The sequence below is a fragment of the Myotis nattereri genome (assembly GCF_964212035.1).
Source record: "Myotis nattereri genome assembly, chromosome: 8".
Classification (NCBI taxonomy): Eukaryota; Metazoa; Chordata; class Mammalia; order Chiroptera; family Vespertilionidae; genus Myotis; species Myotis nattereri.
The window spans coordinates 56450454-56471419 of NC_138083.1; the positions used below are offsets into that span (position 1 = coordinate 56450454).

Consider the following 20966-nt stretch of genomic DNA (forward strand, 5'->3'; position numbering starts at 1 on the left):
CTATCATCAATAACTCGCGCTGACATTGAGGCAGGCCAGCTATGTAAATTTTCTTTTATGCTTTCAGTTATTAGCATCACTCCACACCCTCACTTTGCCCCATTTGTCTTAAATTCAGATCCCTATGTCCCCCAATGAGGCTAGATAGAAGTTAGTTGCACCAAAGGGGGAGGGGTGTGCTTAAAACAAACTTGGTCATACACTGTATTCATTTTTGCCACAAAAATCCTTAAAGGGAGGGCCAGCTGTTTTCATTACGAAGTAAACATACCGGTTTGAGGGGTGGAGCAAGGGCTCTCTCAGCTCTACCACTGGCTACATGCACAACAAGAATCCCCGGCTTCTACTGACCCACGGTTTTGTGAAAGGGGGGGAAAGACTTTTTTAAGAAGCCGCAAGAACATCAAGTTCCCACTGCACCAGCGGCCAGGATGGGCGGGGCCAAGCCCACGTGGCCGGCGGGCGGGGGCCGGGGCGTGCAGTGCGCAGGCGCCCCGCCGAGTGGCGCAGGGGCCGCGAGCCCACGCGCCGCGCCCGCCGTCTCGCCGGCCTCCGCCAATCCCGGCTCCCTCCCCGCCGCGCCGGCCCTCCACCCTCCAGGCCCCGCCTCGCCGCCCCGCTCCTCGCCGCCTCCAGCTCGGCGGGCGAACTGCGTGTTGCTGCGTCATCGCTAGTGGCCGGTTTGAATGAGGCTCCTGTCGCACCCGAGCTGCCGCCAACCCCGCGCTGCCCTCTCGCCCGCTGCCATAGCTTCTTCGTGTCCCTTTCCCTTCGCCGCCCTTGCCAGGCGCAGCCTCCCTGTGCCGTCGCCTCCCCGCACCCCCGCGCCATGCCGCTGTACTCCGGTGAGCTCCCCTCTCGCCTCCGGCCCCGCGCTCCTCGCTTCTCGTCAGCGCTAGGCCTGTCAGGAGGCCTGGCCTGCGGGGCGGACGCCCGGCTGAGCAGGGGCGGGGGAGGGGACGGGAAGGGAGCGGGGAGGCGTGGGCGGGGGTGGCGGCGGCGTGGAGCGGAGCTGGCCTCTCTCTCTCTCCCCATGCCCGTCGCGCCCGGCCACGCGCGGGGGCGCTGTCTGTCCAGGGCCGCCTGGTGGGTGGGGTGGGAGCGGGTGGCGATGGGGAAGCCGGCGCGTCGGCCTCCGGGAGCGGTGACTCTGCAGAATAGTTTCTGTCGCGGTCCTCGCGAGCGGGGACAGGTGAGGGTGTGTCCTGGGGCCCCGGGCCGGGCTCGGGGTGCGGGGGGGGGGGGGTGTCCTGGTGCTCCTCGGGGGTGGCTGTGCCTGGGGGCGCACGGAGGGAATCCTGAGGCCGGGGAGGGATGGAGGGACCGGGGTTTCCCTTCTCTTACCCCTTGGGCTGCCGCTGCAAGACCCTCTTTGGGACCAGTTTCTGTTTAGTTCCAAAGCAGATTGCGACTTTGTGTTTGTGTGTGTGTGTGTGTGCGCGCGCGTGTGTGTGTTTACTGCGTTTTTACTTCATCAAACGCACTGAGTTTCGAAGTCCGAAGCATGGCGTTAGCTCTGGGAGGCAGATGAGTGCAGTGCACCTGTCCGCGGGCATCGTTTCCTTTTGGTTGGCGTTTGACGGATTGTTGCCTGATGGTCGTCTAGGTCTCTAGGGGGTTGGCCGGTGGTCAAGTTTTTAATTAATGGACCTTCCTGTTTCCTAATCTGATTCAAAATGGCAGCTAAGATGTACGTGGTGGCTTCAGTTGGCTATGGATGTGTGTGTTTCGTTGGCCCTACCTGACGATCATTAATTCCTCTAGTCGAAGATTCAGCATTTTCAAAGAATGACATGCAGCAGAAAAGTACCGTTTAACATCGAGGTGGATTCTTGATCTAGATTCTTCAATGAAATGCTTTAATAGTGATTGCTCAAGCTGTTTCTGTAATGATTAGCAATAGGATAATTACACAATAATTTAACAGAATGATACTTGAAATATTACATTTATGCAATGTAGAGTTGAGGGAGCACTAATGTTGATAAATCCCACCGTAGGCTAATACTTAAACACACACAACAAAACCAACCCCTCTCTTTTGTTCCCCTAAAAATATGCCTATATTCACCAAACTGTCGATCTTAAAAACCGAGTTCCTTCTTAAATATTTAATCAAACTTTTCCTTATTTCCAAAATGGGGGAATTGAAGTCGATTTCTAAGGTTTCTTCCTCTGACATCTCTATATTGAGAATCTCTATTTTCAGGTTCTGCAAAAAGCCCTATATTAAAACGAGAACGTTTTAAGTACTGTTTCATACGTTTTGTTAGAAAATTAAATATCCAGATTTTTATATAGTTAAGGTAAGTGCCATAAAACTCAGTGACCACCTGTGTGCCTGGTACAAAGCTAGTGTTTTTGTACATGTAGCTTTGTTTCAATCTGCAACATAATCCTGAGATACTGGTATAATTCTCCTTTATGGGTTAGCAAAAATGTTTAAGTAACTTGCCCATGTGACATAGCTAAGTACATTTCAGATAGGTTCCTCTTCCATATTGTTCTGGCTTAGTCCTGTGTTTTGCTTGTACTATTATGTTTTTAGCTTATCTCAATGTTTACAGTTGTACCCTCTTCAATTTCCCTGCTGCTGCTAGCATCATCTAATGTTCAAACCAGACCAAAGTTGCCTTTATGAAAACCTTTCAGAGATTGCACATTTTCTATGACATAAAGCTTGTATGTTTTGGCATAACTTATGTTATCTTCCTTGACTTGATCCTTGGCCAGCTTCCAGTTTCAGCTGATTCTGGTTCACTCTGGGAATTATATACCATGCTGCTTTATGTTTTTCTTGTCTTTTCCAGGAATGCTTTTCTTTTTTCTGGCTAACACCTAATTTATCTTTGAGTCTTAGCTTGATAGTGATAAAAAATTGATAGTGAAAACACAGTTATTACTTCCTCCAGGGAATTCTTCCTTGCTCAGGAAGCATTCTTCTGTACTCCTGTAGCATTTATAATACTTATATTATTTATCTTAACCTTTACTTCTCCATTTCTCCCTTGTTAGACTATAAATAACTTCATAGGGTCTTCCCTAATGCTTGTTACTGGACTTATCATTGAATGAATGCTGAATACATTAATTGAACTGATGAAAGAATTGGTATTTGGAGTCAAGGTCAGTTTTTCATATTCTGATTTTAGTAGTTGGAAATCAGACTGCTGATAGTTGTGAGAGTCTTGTTTTAAATAGGTATAAAGTTTTTAGTTGAAACAAACTATATCCTTGAGTTTGTTTATTTTTACATATTTCAAAAATTAGCTATTTTATGAGGCTAATTGAAAGTTTTTTATTGGTTGATTGAAATTTTTTTATTATGGTAAAGTATATGTAACATAAAATTTACTATTTTAATCATTTTTAAGTGTACAGTTTTTGGCATTTAGTACATTCACATTGTTGTGTAGTCATCATCACTAACCACTTCCCAAACTTTTTCATGTTTCTAAACTGAAACTGTTTCATTGAACAATATACTCCCTTTTTCCATTTCCTCCATTCTAATTTCTGCCTCTGAATTTGACCACTCTAGGTACCTCATATAAGTGGAATCATACAATAATTGTACTTTTGTGTTTGCCTTATTTTGCTTAGTATATAATGTCTCCAAGATTTATCCATGTTGTACAGTGTGTAAGAATTTCATTACTTTTTTTTTTTAAAATATATTTTATTGATTTTTCACAGAGAGGAAGGGAGAGAGATAGAGAGAGTTAGAAACATCGATGAGAGAGAAACATCGATCAGCTGCCTTCTGCACATCCCCCACCGGGGATGTGCCCGCAACCCAGGCACATGCCCTTGACCGGAATCGAACCCGGGACCTCTCAGTCCGCAGGCTGATGCTCTATCCACTGAGCCAAACCGGTTTCGGCAAGAATTTCATTACTTTTTAAGGCAGATAATATTCATTGTGGATGTATGCCATATTTTGTTCACCCATTTATCTGATGGACACTTGGGTTGCTCCCATCTTTTGGCTATTGTGAATAATGCTGCTATGAACATGGGTATAAAATATCAGTTTCAGTCCCTGCTTTGCATACTTTTCGGTATACACCTAGAAGTAGAATTACTGGATCATATGGTAATTCTATGTTTAATTTTGTTAGGTACTGCCATACGTTATAGTCTCATTAGCAATAACAACGGTTCCAATTTTCACCACATTATTTTCTAAATAGCTGTTTGAATGGCTGTGAAGTATGATTTCAATATTTTTTAATGACTTAATTATATCTTTATATAACCAAAGAAATATATAATTTTTTTTTAAAAATATATTTTATTGATTTTTTTACAGAAAGGAAGGGAGAGAGATAGAGAGTTAGAAACATCGATGAGAGAGAAACATCGACCAGCTGCCTCCTGCACATCTCCCACTGGGGATGTGCCTGCAACCCAGGTACATGCCCTTGACCGGAATCGAACCTGGGACCCTTCAGTCCGCAGGCCGACGCTCTATCCACTGAGCCAAACCGGTTTCGGCAAGAAATATATAATTTTTAATATTTGACCATCTTGTGCTCAGGAACCACACTTTTCAATTCTTAGAATTCAGAATCTGTATTCCTTAACTTGTTTTAAATACGCTTTTATCTCCCAATTTTTTTTCTCTCTAATTACCTCTCAAAAACCTCTCTTTCTCCTCTGTATTCCAACTGTATGTAGATTTTAATGACTGCTTAATTAAAATACATTTTGAAGTCTGTGAACCTTATTCTGGGAAATATTTCATTGTGATCATATTTTGCAGAAATTATTGATATAAGATTCTGAAGACTTGAATATTTACTAACTAGTCTTTTTGACATTAGTAAGTCAACCAACTTCTCTTAACTGTTGGTTTCCTTATTTATCAAATGAGAAGTTGGATTAGATCCAGTTAAATTTTGTTCAGGACCTACTGCATTCAGGTCACTTCTGATTTAGTATAGGCATTATGAACATAAAAAGATGAATGACATAGTTTGGCTTTCAAGAACTAGCTTTCTTCTCAATCTGAAGTCCTGTTATTTTGTAAATGAAAACAATAAATTATGGTTTTGTTTTCAGTTACTGTGAAGTGGGGAAAAGAGAAATTTGAAGGTGTAGAATTGAATACTGATGAACCTCCAATGGTGTTCAAGGCTCAGCTTTTTGCACTGACTGGAGTCCAGCCATCCAGACAGAAAGTTATGGTGAAAGGAGGAACATTGAAGGTAAAACTTAGTCCATATTTTCATTATATAATACTAGAGGTCCGGTGCATGAAATTCATGCACTCGGGGCGGGGGGCATGGGTCCCTCAGTCCGGCCTGCGCCCTCTTGCAGCCCAGGAGCCCTCAGGGGATGTCTGACTGATGGCTGTAAGCCAGCAGTGGGATATCCTTAGTGCTGCCGCAGAGACGGGAGAGACTCCTGCCACCGCCGCTGTGCTCGGCTTTTGGCTGAGCGGCACTCCTCCTCCTCCCCCTGTAGTCAGTGAGTGTCATAGCGACCAGTCTTTAGGCCATTTGGTCAATTTGCATATTAGCCTTTTAGTATATAGGATTATTATATAATTAGTGAAATGTGGCATATGAGGTTTTTTTATTTGGTGAATATATAGTTATGGGATTGTAACTATTTTATTCATATTAGTTTAAGGAGGAACATTGTAGCCATTTCAAACATTATATTATAAAAACATCACTAAATTTTTTATTTTCAAATGCACTATATTAATGAATACCTCTGTGGGTCATGGGAGTCAGGTCAAGCCCTGATTTTGAAATACTGGAAAACTTAATTTGTTTCCTGTGGCCTTTCTTGCATCCTATCCCTTAAAAAAGAACTTCATTCTCTTAAGAGTAATTGCTATCTAAAACCTGTCGAGGTGGGAGAGAAAAAATTTTGTTTAAAAAAATAGAGAATTAAATTTTTTCAGCTTCCCTTGGAATGATCACATTGACTATAGTTAAGAGTCCAAGCTTACTAGCATCATTGATGAAGGGCCACAAAAAAAGATGCAAAGGTATTTTCTTCATTGTTATTTATAATACTGTATAAGTATAGTTTTTAAAACATACTTCAAGAGTTAGATATGAAATGCTAAGGGCTGGCTACCCCTGTTAGGTGGGCAGTAAAACAGATGTTGGTGAAGAAACATTATTTCTCCTCCAAGTTGCAGTATGAACTTTTAGTTATTGACTAGAGGCCCGGTGTATGAAATTCGTGCACTCGTGGGGGGGGCGTCCCTCAGCCTGGCCTGTGCCCTCTCGCAGTCAGGGAGCCCTCTGGGGACGTCCGACTGACGGCTTAGGCCCGCTTCACTGGAGTGGGCGAAAGTCCTCAGTTGGACATCCTTAGTGCTGCCACAGAGGTGGGAGAGGTTCCTGCCACCACTGCTGTGCTCACCAGCTGTGAGCCTGACTTCTCCCTGAGCAGTGCTCCCCCTGTTGGAGTGCACTGTCCACCAGGGGGCAGCTCCTGTGTTGAGCATCTGCCCCTGGTGGACAGTGCGGGTCATAGTGACTGGTTGTTCTATCGTTGTGTTGATTTGCATATTAGCCTTTTACTATATAGGCTAACCTAATTTCTGCTGAGCTGTGTGCAGGCATAATCAGAGATATTGCAGATTTGGTTCCAAACCACTGCAGTAAAGTCTATTAAGTGTGCAATAGCATTATGTCTAGAAAAACAATGTATATACCTTAATTAAAAAACACTTTATTGCTAAAAAATGATAATTTTCTGAGCCTTCACATTTTTGCTGGAAGAGGGTCTTGTAAAAATCATAATATCTGCAAAGTGCAATAAAGCAAAGGTAGTAAAACAAGACATGTCTGAACGGATGGTGTACTGTAGGGAATTTTAGAAAAATGCTACTTAAATGAAATTGACTACTAAATAACTATCACTTATTGAATACTTTGTGTCAGGCTTTTATTATTTAAAAAAATTCTCATCTGTATATATTTAAAAAATGATGAAAGTAATTGTATTTTATATATTTTATAAATGAGGAAATAGCATCAGAGAGCTTTAAGTAAGATAAAGTAAGATACCAAAAGGGAATATGATGTACAAGTCAAGTAGATTTGGGTTCATCTCCCAGCTCTTGTGACCTGGGATAAGTGCTCTGAGGGGGCATATATAGTTGTTATTACTTATAATTAGCAGTAGTAGCCCTTAAACTGAGAAGTCTTTTTTTTTTTTTTTTTATTAATATGTTGTTATTGATTTCAGAGAGAGGAAGGGAGAGAGAGAGAGATATAAGCATCAATGGTGAGAGAGGATCATTGATTGGCCCCTACTGGGAATTGAGCCCACAATTCCGTCATGTGCCCCAACCAGGAGTCGAACCATGATCTGGTTTATAGGGCGATGCTCAACCACTGACCCACCTGGGTTGGGTGAGCTGAGTCTTTAGGAAGTTAATGTGCAACTTTGAAGCAGGGTGTCTGGAGAAATAATTAGTGACTCCCCCAAAAGGAAGCAGATTGAGTGCCTGTACCGTCTTCAAAAAAAAGGAGTAATATAGAACTGACTATCCTGTATAGGGAAGGGCATAGCTTTAGTAGGCCAAAATATCTGTGAACTACTCACGGTATTAAGAAAAAAAATCTTGATTTAATTGAACATATTCAAGTAAAAGTATTGTTTAATTGTTTTGTAGATGTGAAATTTTGTACTTAAGAAACATTGGACAGAGCAAGTATTATTAAGGGTTACTTTGCATTGGGTGGTCCTGTTTACTCTCCTGGGACCATTTTTAATAGCATTTTATCAAGAGTCTCCTGATTTGGATGACAAATTCTGTAGTTACCCTAATTATGCAGACCTTATTTCATATTACTCTTCAGTCTTGTCACCTAAGGTAGATATTGGCTCTGTTGATTCCAAACATGCAACGAACATGCAAAAATTAGCATCTTTCATTTGTCATCAATCAGGTCTTTTTTAGTACTTTTGGTGCTGCCAGGTTTCCTGTTTTAGATTGTGTCTTATGTAGTTTAAGCAGTTGATAGACTTAGTATCTTTAGGATTGCATGTGTTTTTTAAAAAAACACTTTGATTACAATAATTTAAATAAAATCTGACAGAAAAAATTATATTTTGAGTAGCTTATAATTAGTTGATTATTAGAATATGTTTGGATTGTACAGGGGTGATTAAAAGTTTTTTATTTGTCTTTAAAACAGGATGACGATTGGGGAAACATCAAAATAAAAAATGTAAGTATAATCCTAAGAACACTATTTATTATAATGCAATTTCCTAATTATTATTTAAAAATATATTCCAAATGTCCTTTTTTCCATGTGTACATTGAGTTGTTCCAGCAACATCTGTTGAAAATACTTTTCTCTTTCCATTGACTTGTGTTGGAAACTTTCTTGAAAATTAATTGTACGTCTGTTTTTGGCCTCTTGTTTCATATACTATATATTAGATAAAACTTACACCACTACCGTATTCTTTTTTTTTTTATTTTATTGATTTTTTACAGAGAGGAAGGGAGAGAGACAGAGAGCCAGAAACATCGATGAGAGAGAAACATCGATCAGCTGCCTCCTGCACACCCCCCACTGGGGATGTGCCCGCAACCCAGGTACATGCCCTCGACCGGAATCGAACCTGGGACCCCTCAGTCCGCAGGCCGACGCTCTATCCACTGAGCCAAACCGGTTTCGGCCACTACCGTATTCTTGATTATTAAAGCTTTATAAGTCTGAGAATAAGATAGGGTAAGTTCTCCAACCTTTTCTTCTTTGAGACTGTTTTAGCTCCTTTGAATTTTTGTATAATTTTAGAGAAGTCTGTCAATTTCTACAAATGGACTCCTGGAATTTTGTTTGAGATTACATTGAATTTGTAGTTCAATTTGGGGAGAATGCACATCATAACAGTATTGAGTATTAAAATCCTTAAATATGGTCTACTTCATTTGTTTAAGTCTTTAGATTATTCTCTTAGCAGAGCTTTGTAGTTTTTCATTTCAGCATAGAGGTTTTGCATGGTTTTTGTTAGATTCATGGAACTTAATGTTTCTTAGTTGTTGAAAATGATACTTAAAAATGTGTTTTCCAATGTTCATGGCTAGATTATAAAAATATAGTATATTTTCATCCACATATTCACCAGCACTTTGTTGATTAATTTATGGTTGCCGTTCTAGCAGGTGTAAGGTCAGATAACTCATTGAAATTTATTTTGCATCTCTGATGATTAGTGACTTTGAACATTTTTTCATGTGTCTATTGGCCATCTGTATTCTCTTTGGAGAAGTATCTATTTAGGTCCTTGGTTCCTTTTTTAGTTGAATTGTTTGTCTTCCTGGTGTTGAGGTATGAGTTCCTTGCATATTTTGGAAATTAAATCCTTATCAGATGGATCATTGGCAAATGTTTTCTCGTACAGTGGGAAGACTTTTAATTAAGAATTTAGTGTCTTTAAATAAATGAAGGACTATCAGATACTATATTTTCTTTTACATCAGTTTTGGTAGTTTGCCTCTTTTAAGAAATTGGTACATTAAATTTAAGTTGTTGAATTGATTGGCATACTATACTTTTAATTCTAGAATCTGTAGTACTGTGTTTTCTTTCCTTTTCCCCTTGGTATTGGCAAATTGTGATTTCTTAGCTATTGTCATGGGTATGAATTTGCTACATGAATTAAAGATTTTATAAAGTTTCTAATAAAGATTTTATAATTCAAACAGGAATTTCATTAAATTTGGATAATAATTTGGAATCATGTTTTTATAATAATTTTTCGAGACCAGAAACCTGTCATGTCCTTCAATTTACTTAGGTGTTTTCTTATATCCCTAACTAGAGCTTTATGGTTATAATCTTTATGGTGAGATGTATATATTGATTTCAGTAAGGAAGGGAGAGGGAAAGAGAGATAGAAACATCAGTGATGAGAGAGAATCATTGATCAGCTGACTCCTGCATGTCCCACACTGGGGATCAGGCCCGCAACCTGGGCATGTATCCTGACCGGGAATCGAACCGTGACCTCCTGGTTCATAGGTCAACACAACCACTGAGCCATGCTGGCCGGGCCATGGTTATATTCTTATTACATATTTCTTGTTATGTTTTCTCTTAGATATTTGTTGGTATTCTTTTTTGTATTTTCTAACTGGCTGTTGCTAATATATTCTTTAAATACTTGGTTTTCTTGAGAGTTGTCTTTGGAAAAAGATTTTTTAGTGATGGCTTAGTACTGCTTTGCTATCCTATCTAATAAAAGAGAAACATGGTAATTAGCGTATGACTGCTACCCTTCCCATTGGCTAATCAGGGCGATATGCAAATTAACTGCCAGCCAAGATGGCGACCGGCAGCCAGGCAGCTTGAAACTAACATGAGGCTTGCTTGCTTCAATGACGGAGGAAACCAACGTTCCCCGCGTGCCTTGCTGGCCTCTGAGCCTGCAGTTTGAAACATTGTAACAAATATAGAAGCTAAACAAAACCCAGAAACCTGCTTTCAGTGAGCCGGGATCTCAGAGCTGGAGTTGAAACAGTGTTTCGATTATAGAACACAAACAAACCAGATACCTGCTTTCAGCAGCAGAGGCCTCAGAGCTGGAGCCAGAGCTAAAGCTGGCCCAGAATAAAAAAAAAAAGAAAAAAAGGAGCAGTTGGGAGCTTCAGCCCTCAACCCCTCACCCAGACTGGCCAGGCACCCCAGTGGGGACCACAACCCTGAAGGGTGTGTGACCAGCTGCAAACAGCCATCATCCCCTCACCCAGGCTGGCCAGGCACCCCAGTGGGGACCCCCACCCTGAAGGGTGTGTGACCAGCTGCAAACAGCCATCATCCCCTCACCCAGGCTGGCCAGGCACCCCAGTGGGGACCCCCACCCTGATCCAGGACACCCTTCCGGGCAAACCAGCCAGCCCCCACCCATGCACCAGGCCTCTATCCTATATAGTAAAAGGGTAATATGCCTCCCAGCACTGGGATCAGCGGAGCCGCGAGGCCTCCCAGCACTGGGATCAGCGTGACAGGGGGCAGTGCCCAAACCCCCTGATCGCCCTGCGGCTGTGTGTGTGACAGGGGGCGGGGCCACAACCTCCCTATCCGCCCTGCTCTGTTCGTGACAGGGGAAGGCGCCCCAACCCCCTGATCAGCCCTGCTCTGTGCCTGATAGGGGGGAGCTCCCAACCCCCTGATTGCCCTGCGGCTCTGTGTGTGACAGGGTGTGGCGCGCCCCCCCCGCCCCCCCCCCCCCCCCCCCGGGCCCTGCTCTCTGTGTAACAGGGTAGAGCCATAACCTCCCCATCGGCCCTGCCCTGAGTGTGACAGGGTGCGGCGCCCCATCCCCCTGATCCACCCTGCTCTGTGTGTGACAGGGGGCGGTGCCCCAACTCCCCTATCGGCGCTACTCTGTGAGTGACGGGGGAGCTTCCCAACCCCCTGATGGGCCCTGCTCTGTGCATGACAGGGGGCAGCGCCCCAACCCCCTGATGGGCCCTGCTCTGTGCATGACGGGGTGGCGCCGCAACCTCCCCATCGACCCTGCCTTGAGTGTGACAGAGGGCGGTGCCCCCACCCCCCAATCGGCCCTACCCTGAGCGTGACTGAGGGTGGCATCACAACCTCCCAATCCGCCCTGCTCTGTGCATGACAGGGGGCGGCGCCCCAACTTCCAATTGGCCCTGCTCTGAGCCCTACCAGGGGCTGCACCTAGGGATTGGGCCTGCCCTCTGCCACCCGGGAGCAGGCCTAAGCCAGCAGGGCGTTATCTCCCGAGGGGTCCCAGACTGCTAGAGGGCACAGGCCGGGCTGAGGGTCCCCCCCTTCCCCCCGAGTGAACAAATTTTTGTGCACTGGGCCGCTAGTTATCTTATGATAAGTTTTAAGTAAAAATTAAACCTCTGTACCCTTTTCTTTGTTTCATTTGTTAATATCTTCCAGTTAAGATATTGAGTAAGGTTTTGTTCACATTTCAGGAATACGAGATTTAGGGTGACAGTGTCTTCATTGGTCTTTTGTTGTATAGAATGTTACATATGTATTGAATATAAGTATTCAGTTAGGTTAATAATATGTGGAATTATAAAATTGAGTATTTTGAACTTATGTGCTTGGTTTGATGTTTTCCAGTAATGGAGTTTTCAATGTTCCCAATGTTTTTATTCAAATGTAAATAATTGTTACAGTTACATAATAGATATTTATAGATAAAATCCTATCAGTGCTTAATTTATTTGTTATGGGAAGAAATTGTGCCATTAAATGTTAATGATCATTTGAAGAATTCCCTTCTCTGCAGTATGTAAACATTCTCAACTTTGTTTATGATAGTATTTTTTCATTTAGCTTTATTGATTTATAACTTTTACAGAGCAAAGTTTACCTTTTTTTATTGTATAGTTTGATGAATTTGGTTAATTTTGTATAGTCATTTAACCACACCACAATCAAGATACAGAAGTTCCATCACTCTAAAAAGTTTCCTTGTGTCTTTTTGCCAATGAGCTGACTACCTCTGGTCGGAAGCAGACATTTTGTACTTAATTTTTTTTTTGATAATTCAGTAATTTTTAGTATATTTACAGAGTTGTGAAATCTTCTCCACAGTCTAATTTTAGGATATTTCCATTACCCTGAAAGAAATGCACGTCTATTTAAAGTCACTCCTTCTTCCCACCTTCAGTCCTAACAACTGCTAATCTACTTTGTATCTGTATAAATTTACCTTTTCTGGCAAATAGAAGCATGCAGTATGTGTTTTGCTATGTCTGGCTTCTTTCATCGAACATAAAAATGATCAACTTTTGAGCATTTTATGAAATTAAATTTTTTTAAAACAGGGAATAACTCTGCTAATGATGGGATCAGCAGATGCACTTCCTGAGGAACCCTCAGCTAAAACTGTCTTCGTAGAAGATATGACAGAAGAACAGTTAGCATCTGCTGTAAGACAAACCACATTTTATACGATCACTACTTTTCAGAAGTACAGTTACTAAGGTGCCTTTCAGAAAGTAGCACATGAATGCTTTGACGATTTAACAGTTAATATCAAGATGTATTCATTATAAAGGCAGTTAATATCTGTAATATAAGTCTGGCAGGTAGTCAGCACTATTTAAGTGTTTACTATTTTTATGGGGAAACAGGCTCAAAGAGATTAAGTAGTTTAAATGCTGGGACATTTTAATTCTTAAAACCTTCCATGTTGAAAATACATACAATTAATCCTCAATTTAAATGCAATGTTGGTTTAGAAACTGGCCAACATACACTTGTCAAATGTTGTTATTAGTTTTACCACCCACATTTATGTAGTACCATTCCTTTTTTTGTAAGTATTTCTATGTATATTTCATCATCCTGTTTTAATGATAAGCCTGAAAGGGGACAGGATTGATATGACTATCCTTTTGTCCTTTTAGTATTTTCAAGAAAGGAATTAAAACAGAGAATAACTGTTAGTGCGATGCAAGGAAAAATTTTAGTTGGGGAAATAAAACATGTTACGTTAGGGTAAAAGTGGAATATACATTGGTATAAGTTGGAAATTTTACTTTGAAGTGTGAACTTTAGTGATTTATATATGCTATGTCATTTTATAAAAATGATTTCTCTTATCAGATGGAGTTACCATGTGGATTGACAAACCTGGGTAACACTTGTTACATGAATGCTACAGTTCAATGTATTCGTTCTGTGCCTGAACTCAAAGATGCTCTTAAAAGGTAAGACAAAAGAGAAATGTTTTAAGTCTTCTTTAGGTAACAGAGGTTCACATTTGTGTAGTGTTGTGTTTTGTGTGTGTGTGTGTGTATTTAGCATCTATATTGAGATATAATTCATTTATTAGATAATTCATTCATTTAAAGTGTTCAGTTAAATTGTCTTTATTATATTCACAAGGTTGTGCAACAGTCACTACTTCTAGTTTCAGAATATTCCCCACCGACCCCACCCTAAAGAAACCTCGTACTCATTAGCAATCACTTCTTACACCCTTCCCACCTGCAACTCTAGGCAATCATTTATCTACTTTTTGTCTTCTAGATTTGTCTTTCTGGACATTTTATATATAAGTGGGATCATATAATATGTGGTCTTTTTGTATCTGCCTTCTTTTACTTATATTATTTTCTAGATCATTCGTGTTATGTATTAGCACTTCATTCCTTTGTATAGCTGAATAATATTCAATTGAATGGCTATACCACATATGTTTATCCACTCATCAGTTGTGGACATTTGTATTGTTTCCACTTTAAAAATATTTTTTATTTATTTCAGAGAGGAAGGGAGAGGGAGCGAGAGATAGAAACATCAATGATGAGAGAGAATCATTGACCAGCTGCTTCCTGCATGCCCCTTACTGGGGATTGAGCCCGAAACCTAGGCATATCCCCTTGACGAGGAATTGAACCATGACCTCCTGGATCATAGGTCAATGCTCAACCCTCGAGCCATGCTGGCCGGGCTGTTTCCACTTTTTTTTTTTTAGCTATTATGAATAATGCAGTTGTAAACATGCAGTCACAAGTTGTACAGGTGAGTTGTTTTCATTTCTCTTGGGTATGAGTATATTGCTTGTTCACATAGTAACTCTATGTTAACAACATTTTGAGCAACTGCCAGACGGTTTTCCAAAGTGGCTTCACCCTTTTACTACCTCACCAGCAATGTAAGAGAGTTCCAATTTCTCCACCTCCATGCCAATCTTGTTACTGTATGTTTTTGATTATAGGCATCCTGAGGGTGAAAGGGTATATCATGGCGCTTCTCATTTGCATTTACCTAATGAGTTGTAACATTTTTTCAAGTGCTTATTGGCCATTTGTACATCTTCTCTGGAGAAATGTTTGATCAAATTATTTGCCAATGTTTTAAGTGGTTTGTCTTTATGTATTCTGTATACAAATACTTTTTCAAATAGATAAATTGCAGATTTTTTTTTCATTTGATTTTTTTTTTTTTTTACTCTTGATGTTGCTTATAGCATAAAAGTTTTGATTTTTTCTTTTTAAAAATAAGTTTATTGGGTTAACATTGGTCAAACGTTTTAAATTTTGATATAGTTCAGTATTTTTTCTTTTGTTGCTTGCTTGTGTTTTTTTTTTGTGTGTGTGTGGTGTCATGTAAGAAACCATTGCTAATCCTAAGTCACAAAGATTTATTCCTGTTGTTTTTATTAAGAGTTACATAGTTTTAGCTCTTACATTTAGGTTTGTGATCCATGTTTACTTAACTTTTATGTGTGATGAGAGGTAGGTGTCCCATCCCATTCCTTTGCATGTGAATATCCAGTTTCTGTAGTACTATTTGTTGAAAAAACTAATCTTTCCCCGTTGAATTTTCCTAGCATCTTTGTTGAAAATCAATTGATCATAATGGGTGTAATAAATAAGATTTAATTCTCGACATTCAGTTCTAGTCTAGAAATAAATTCATTGATTTGTATGACTGTGCCAGTGAGTTATGGTTTTAAAAAGAAATAAAATTTTGTTTTTATATCACTATACATAAGAAAAAAGTAAACAATTATGCATGTTTTGAGAACCTTTGAAATAATCTATAAATGAGGGTCTCTTTTCTTCAATGAATCTAAATGTTCAAAATATGACTCTGTCCAGGTTGCACAGTTGGTTATAGTGTAGTCCTGTATACCAAAATTGTGGGTTCCATCCCCAGTCGGGTATGTTACAGGAGACAGCCGATTGATGGTTCTCTCCTCTCTTCTCTCTCTCTCTCCACTCTAAAAAAATCAATAAAAAATATATTCTCACATGAGGATTAAATATATATATATATATCTTAATTCTGACAATTTATTACAACTGTCTTGATATATACATTGTAGTTCTTAATGTATGATACAATTCTAAACTGCAATTGGATTCCTAACTTCATGAATGTTAATTTTTTTATTTCCTTAGTAGCTTGTGAAATGCTTTCATAGAACTGAGCATTAGAGAGGAGAAAGTAGGGATACACAGAAACCTGAGAGTAACTGAAGGTTTTCTATATTTCTCTGAAGTGAATACTTGTCACATATTTATATGAAGTTGCCTAGAGTGCAACTGATGTATTATCAGTGAACAACACACATTACCTGTCTTTAGGCACTTACAATCAAATTGAGAAGGATGATCAAGTAAACAGGTACTATTTCAGAACTGTTTTGATGGGAAATGTTACTTATTTTTTTTCAGAGGCCTAGTTATTTCTCCACTGTTTTAGAACTCCCACATTACAATTTACATCAAGCAACCAGATTTTCTTGGCCCTTACTGCCTCTTCAATCAATCCAGTCTTTTTTTCTTGAATGTACTTTCTTTCTACTCACTCCCTTTTCCCATCAGAACAGAAATAACAGTTATTTCTCCACACATTTTTACATATGTGTAAGAATGATATTTTCTTGATAGAATTTACTCATTAAATTGGCTGGATCGAACCTTCTCTTCTTCATATTCAACGTATACTTTTTGTGTCTTTTATTTTTTTATTATTTTTAAAAAAATATATTTTATTGATTTTTTTACAGAGAGGAAGGGAGAGGGATAGAGAGTTAGAAACATCGATGAGAGAGAAGCACCGATCAGCTGCCTCCTGCACACCCCCTACTGGGGATGTGTCCGCAACCAGGGTACATGCCCTTGATGGGAATTGAACCTGGGACCCTTCAGTCCACAGGCCGATGCTCTATCCACTGAGCCAGACCCGTTATGGCTCTTTTTATGTCTTTTAGAGTCAGTTTTGGTAATTTATGTTTTTTTTTTTTTAATATTTTTTTATTAAGATATTACATATGTGTACCCTCTACCCCCCCCCCCCCCCCCCCGCTCATCCCCTCACCCCCCCGTTGTCCGTGTCCATTGGTTAGTCCTATATGCTTGCATATAAGTCCTTTGGTTGATCCTTCCCCCCCGCCCCCGCCCTCCCCTACCTTCCCTCCAAGGCCCGACAGTCCAATCAAAGCCTCTCCGTCTCTGGATCAGTCCTTGTTCATCAGTTTATGTTGTTCATTATATTCCACAAATAAGTGAGATCTTGTGGTATTTATCCGCTCTCCAGTTCCATCGATGCTGTGGCAAATGGTAAGAGTTCCTTTTTCTTCTTCCTCTTCTTAAAGAATACCTTTCAGCATTTCATATAATGCTGGTTTGGTGGTGATGAACTCCTTTAGCTTTTTCTTATCCGTGAAGCTCTTTATCTGACCTTCCATTCTGAATGATAGCTTTGCTGGATAAAGTAATCTTGGTTGCAGGCTCTTGCTATTCATCTCTTTGAATATTTCTTGCCACTCTCTTCTGGCCTGCATGGTTTCTGTTGAGAAATCAGCTGACAGTCGGATGGGTACTCCCTTGTAGGTAACTGACTGTCTTTCTCTTGCTGCTTTTAAGATTCTCTCTTTATCTTTTGCTCTTGGCATTTTAATGATGATGTGTCTTGGTGTGGTCCTCTTTGGATTCCTTTTGTTTGGGGTTCTCTGCGCTTCTTGGACTTGTAGGTCCATTTCTTTCACCAGGTGGGGGAAGTTTTCTGTCATTATTTCTTCAAAAAGGTTTTCAATATCTTGCCCTCTCTCTCCTTCTGGTACCCCTATAATTCTGATGTTGGTACGCTTGAAGTTGTCCCAGAGGTTCCTTACACTATCTTCATACTTTTTGAATCTCTTTTCTTTTTTCTTTTTTGGTTGGGTATTTTTTGTTTCTTTGTATTTCAAATCTTTGACTTGATTCTTGGGATCCTCTTGTCTGCTGTTGGATCCCTGTAAAATATTCTTTATTTCAGTCAGTGTATGCTTAATTTCTAGTTGGTCCTTTTTCATGTCCTCCATGGTCTCACCATACTCCTTGAGGGATTCATTAAATTTATCGGCGGTTTCCATAAAATTCTTGACAAACCTTATAAACGTGGCCTTGAACTCTATATCCAGTCGTCTGTCCTCCTCCGTTTCTGACAGTTGTGACCTGTTTCTCTGTCTCCGCATTTTGGCTGCTTCCCTGTGTTGATAGAGTGGCCCTGCGCGCCAGGTGTCCTGTAGGGCCCAGTGGCTCAGCCTCCCCAGTTACCTGGGGTGGACACTCTTGGTGCACTCTTGGTGCCTTGGTTGATGTAGGATCACTGGGAGGAATTGACCTCCAGGCCAATTGGCTGTGGGAAGCAGCTGTGTCTGAAGTGGGAGAATGGTCCCCCTCTGACCACTGGGTACAGTGGCTCCTGGATCTAAGGAGGTGCTAATTCAGCCCCTGCCTGAGGCCTCACAGCCGGGCCACGAAGAGGCTCAGCTGTGAAGCAATGCAAGCCGCTGCGGGGCCTTGGGCCTTCTCTTGGAAGTTCCGGGTCTGGCTGGCCCGGCTGCAGTTAGGTAATTATCAGGTTGCAAAGGGCCGGGGCATTCACATGCAAAAGCCTCTGCTGCAGCCTGGGTGGGGCGGGGTCTCAGGGAGTCAAAAGGCCGGAGAAAGAAGCAATGGCTGATTCTCCGCGCCCAGAGTCGCGCGTCTCAGTGTCCTGGTAATGGCTGCAAGCACCTCTGAGAGAAATCCGCCCTCAAGTTCGCCCGCTGCCACCTGAGAGAGCAGCCTCTCCCCGTATGTGTCCTGGGTCCCCAGAGACTTCCCAGAACCAGAGATCAGAGCAGTCGGGAGCTTGTGATTAAAAAAGACAGCCGCGTCCTCAGGTGCCACCCCCTTTCCGCGCGCGCGAGCCGCCGCCGTACCTCTGCACTCAGCCTCCGCAGCTCCTCTGGCTCTCAGCGTGCTTTTCTTTTCTTCTAGTTGTAGAAATTACACTCAGCCAGCCTTCCTGTTGTTCTGGACGATGTTTGCTCCGTCCTTTGGGATAATTTTCAATTGCTGTGGGAGGCGACTATTTCCCGGTGTTTATCTATGCCGCCATCTTAGTTTCTCTCGGTAATTTATGTTTTATTACGAATTTGTCCTTATGTCTTTAAACTATTTTAGCATAAGGGTGTTTCCCCCTCATTTTTATTTAAGTCAAACCTCAGTTCTCGAAGTCTCCCACCTCAAATAATTCCGTTTTCGATCAAGTTGTTTAATGAAAAAGTCTTGGTAGTCAAACAAAATTTCGGTTCTCTACCTGACAACCCCTTCATGCTGATACCTGTATGATCAGTAACCAGACTCTTGGGCGACAAAGGAGAGAGTGGGAAGTATGAATCACTTTACCGCTAAACCTCGAATTGTTAACATCTCAGAAAATTGTGCCGTGAATATTTTTGTGCTTTGTGGTTTTGGGGTCTGGAATGGATTTTTCTAATGGGAAAAATGATTCGGTTTTTGAAGAAATCAATTCTTGAACAGCCTTCCAGAACAAATTAAGTTTGAGAACTGAGGTTCCATTTTATTTGTTAAATATTTTCCTTTCCTCCCTTGTTTATCTTGCCAGAGGCTAATGTATTCTGTTTTTCACAGAACCAGCTATTAGATTTATTCACTCAATTATTTCAATTGTCTGATTCATCCTACTTTTGTTTGTATTAATTTCTTCTACTTTTTTAGGCTTGTTTTACTTTATTTATTTATTTTATTTTGCTTGTTTTACTGTTTTCTAACTTCTTAAGTTGCATGCCTGGGTCACTTATTTATATCTATAACTACAGGCCTGGTGCACGTGGGGGGGGGGCATGGGGGGAGGGAGGGAGAAGGGGACACGGGGGGTATCCCTCAGCCCAGCCTGCACCCTCTCCATTCTGGTACCCCTTGGGGGATCTCTCACAATCCGGGACCGCTGGCTCCTAATTGCTCACCTGCCTGCCTGCCTGGTCGCCCTTAACCACCTCTGCCTGCCTGCCTGATTGCCCCTAACTGCTCCCCTACTGTCCTGATCTCCCCTAACCACTCCTGTCTCGCCCCGCACCTGGGACCCAGGATTCCCTCCTCTGGCCGGTCTAATTAGGACATCTGGTCTAATTAGCATATTATGCTTCAGGCAGCCAGGACCTGGGCTTCCCTCCCTCTGGCCAGCTGCAGGCACCCAGGACCCAGGCCAGCTTTGCCTGGGCCGGCTACAGCTGCAGGGGACTGTGGGCAGGTGGCTTCACCCAGGCTGCAGCCCCAGGCACCCGGGACCGCAGGGCAGGCAGCTTGTCCCTTTCCTGGGCGGCAGCCATTGGTGCCTGGGACTACGGGACGTGCGGCTTGTCCCTCTCCCAGGCCGTAGTCTGGCTGGTCTCCATCCTCTCTCGTGAGCTCATTTGGGGCTGGCTGGTTCCCATTCCTCTCTTGTGAGCTCAGTTGTGCCTGGCTGGTCCCCGTTCCTCTCTTCCCAGTGTTGAGTGTCTGAGCAATTCCGGCACGAGGGCATGAGGGTGTGATGACCATTTGCATATTAGCTCTTTGTTATATAGGATAGGATAATAAAAGCATAATATGCTAATTAGACCAGATGTCCTTCCAGACGACCTTCCGGATGAAGCTGGGGCTTTGAGAGTAGCCCGATCCCGGGTACCTGCCTGTGGCTGGAGGGAAGCCTGAGTCCCAAGTGCCACAGGGAAGCTGGTGCTGGCAGCTGGGGAAAGGAAGGCCTACTCTTGCATGAATTTCGTGCATCGGGCCTCTATTGAACATATAAATAATTAGAAAATGCTGTTTAGATATTTTTTAAAAATAATACTATAAAATCTTATATTTTTGGCCCAAAGCTTATTTTTAATTATTGAATTATAATATCCAGAAAAGTATACAAATAAATTATCTCAGAATGAACACATCCATATAACCAATACAGATAAACAGAACCCTGTTAGCACTCCCTAAACCCCCTGACCTATCCCTTCCTAATCACTACTCCAGCCTTCTTTCTAAAGTTGTTAATATTAACCTGACTTATTTGACTATTTTGAACTGTTTATGAACAAAAACATATACTAGTATATTGTGTTTATTTGAGTCTAGCTCATTATGTTTGGTTTATCCATGGTGTGTATTTATAGTTGTAGTTCATTCATGTTCGTGCTATATAATATACCATTTA

The 20966-nt window shown here is 41.6% G+C and overlaps 1 protein-coding gene across 2 annotated transcripts in view; it reads left to right on the plus strand.

Moving 5' to 3' along the window:
* Nucleotides 1-477: 477 nt before the first annotated feature.
* USP14 (ubiquitin specific peptidase 14) overlaps nucleotides 478-20966 on the plus strand; it is a 48647-nt gene continuing 28158 nt past the window's right edge. Inside the window, exons 1-5 of one of the 2 annotated variants that reach the window (XM_081097475.1) lie at nucleotides 478-845; nucleotides 5065-5210; nucleotides 8175-8207; nucleotides 12809-12913; nucleotides 13593-13696. In XM_081097475.1, the coding sequence (XP_080953601.1) occupies nucleotides 830-845; nucleotides 5065-5210; nucleotides 8175-8207; nucleotides 12809-12913; nucleotides 13593-13696 (404 nt within the window). In that variant the 5' untranslated portion in view covers nucleotides 478-829. Of the gene's footprint in view, nucleotides 846-980; nucleotides 1193-5064; nucleotides 5211-8174; nucleotides 8208-12808; nucleotides 12914-13592; nucleotides 13697-20966 lie in introns of those variants that run through there. The other variant, XM_081097476.1, reaches the window with a different exon arrangement.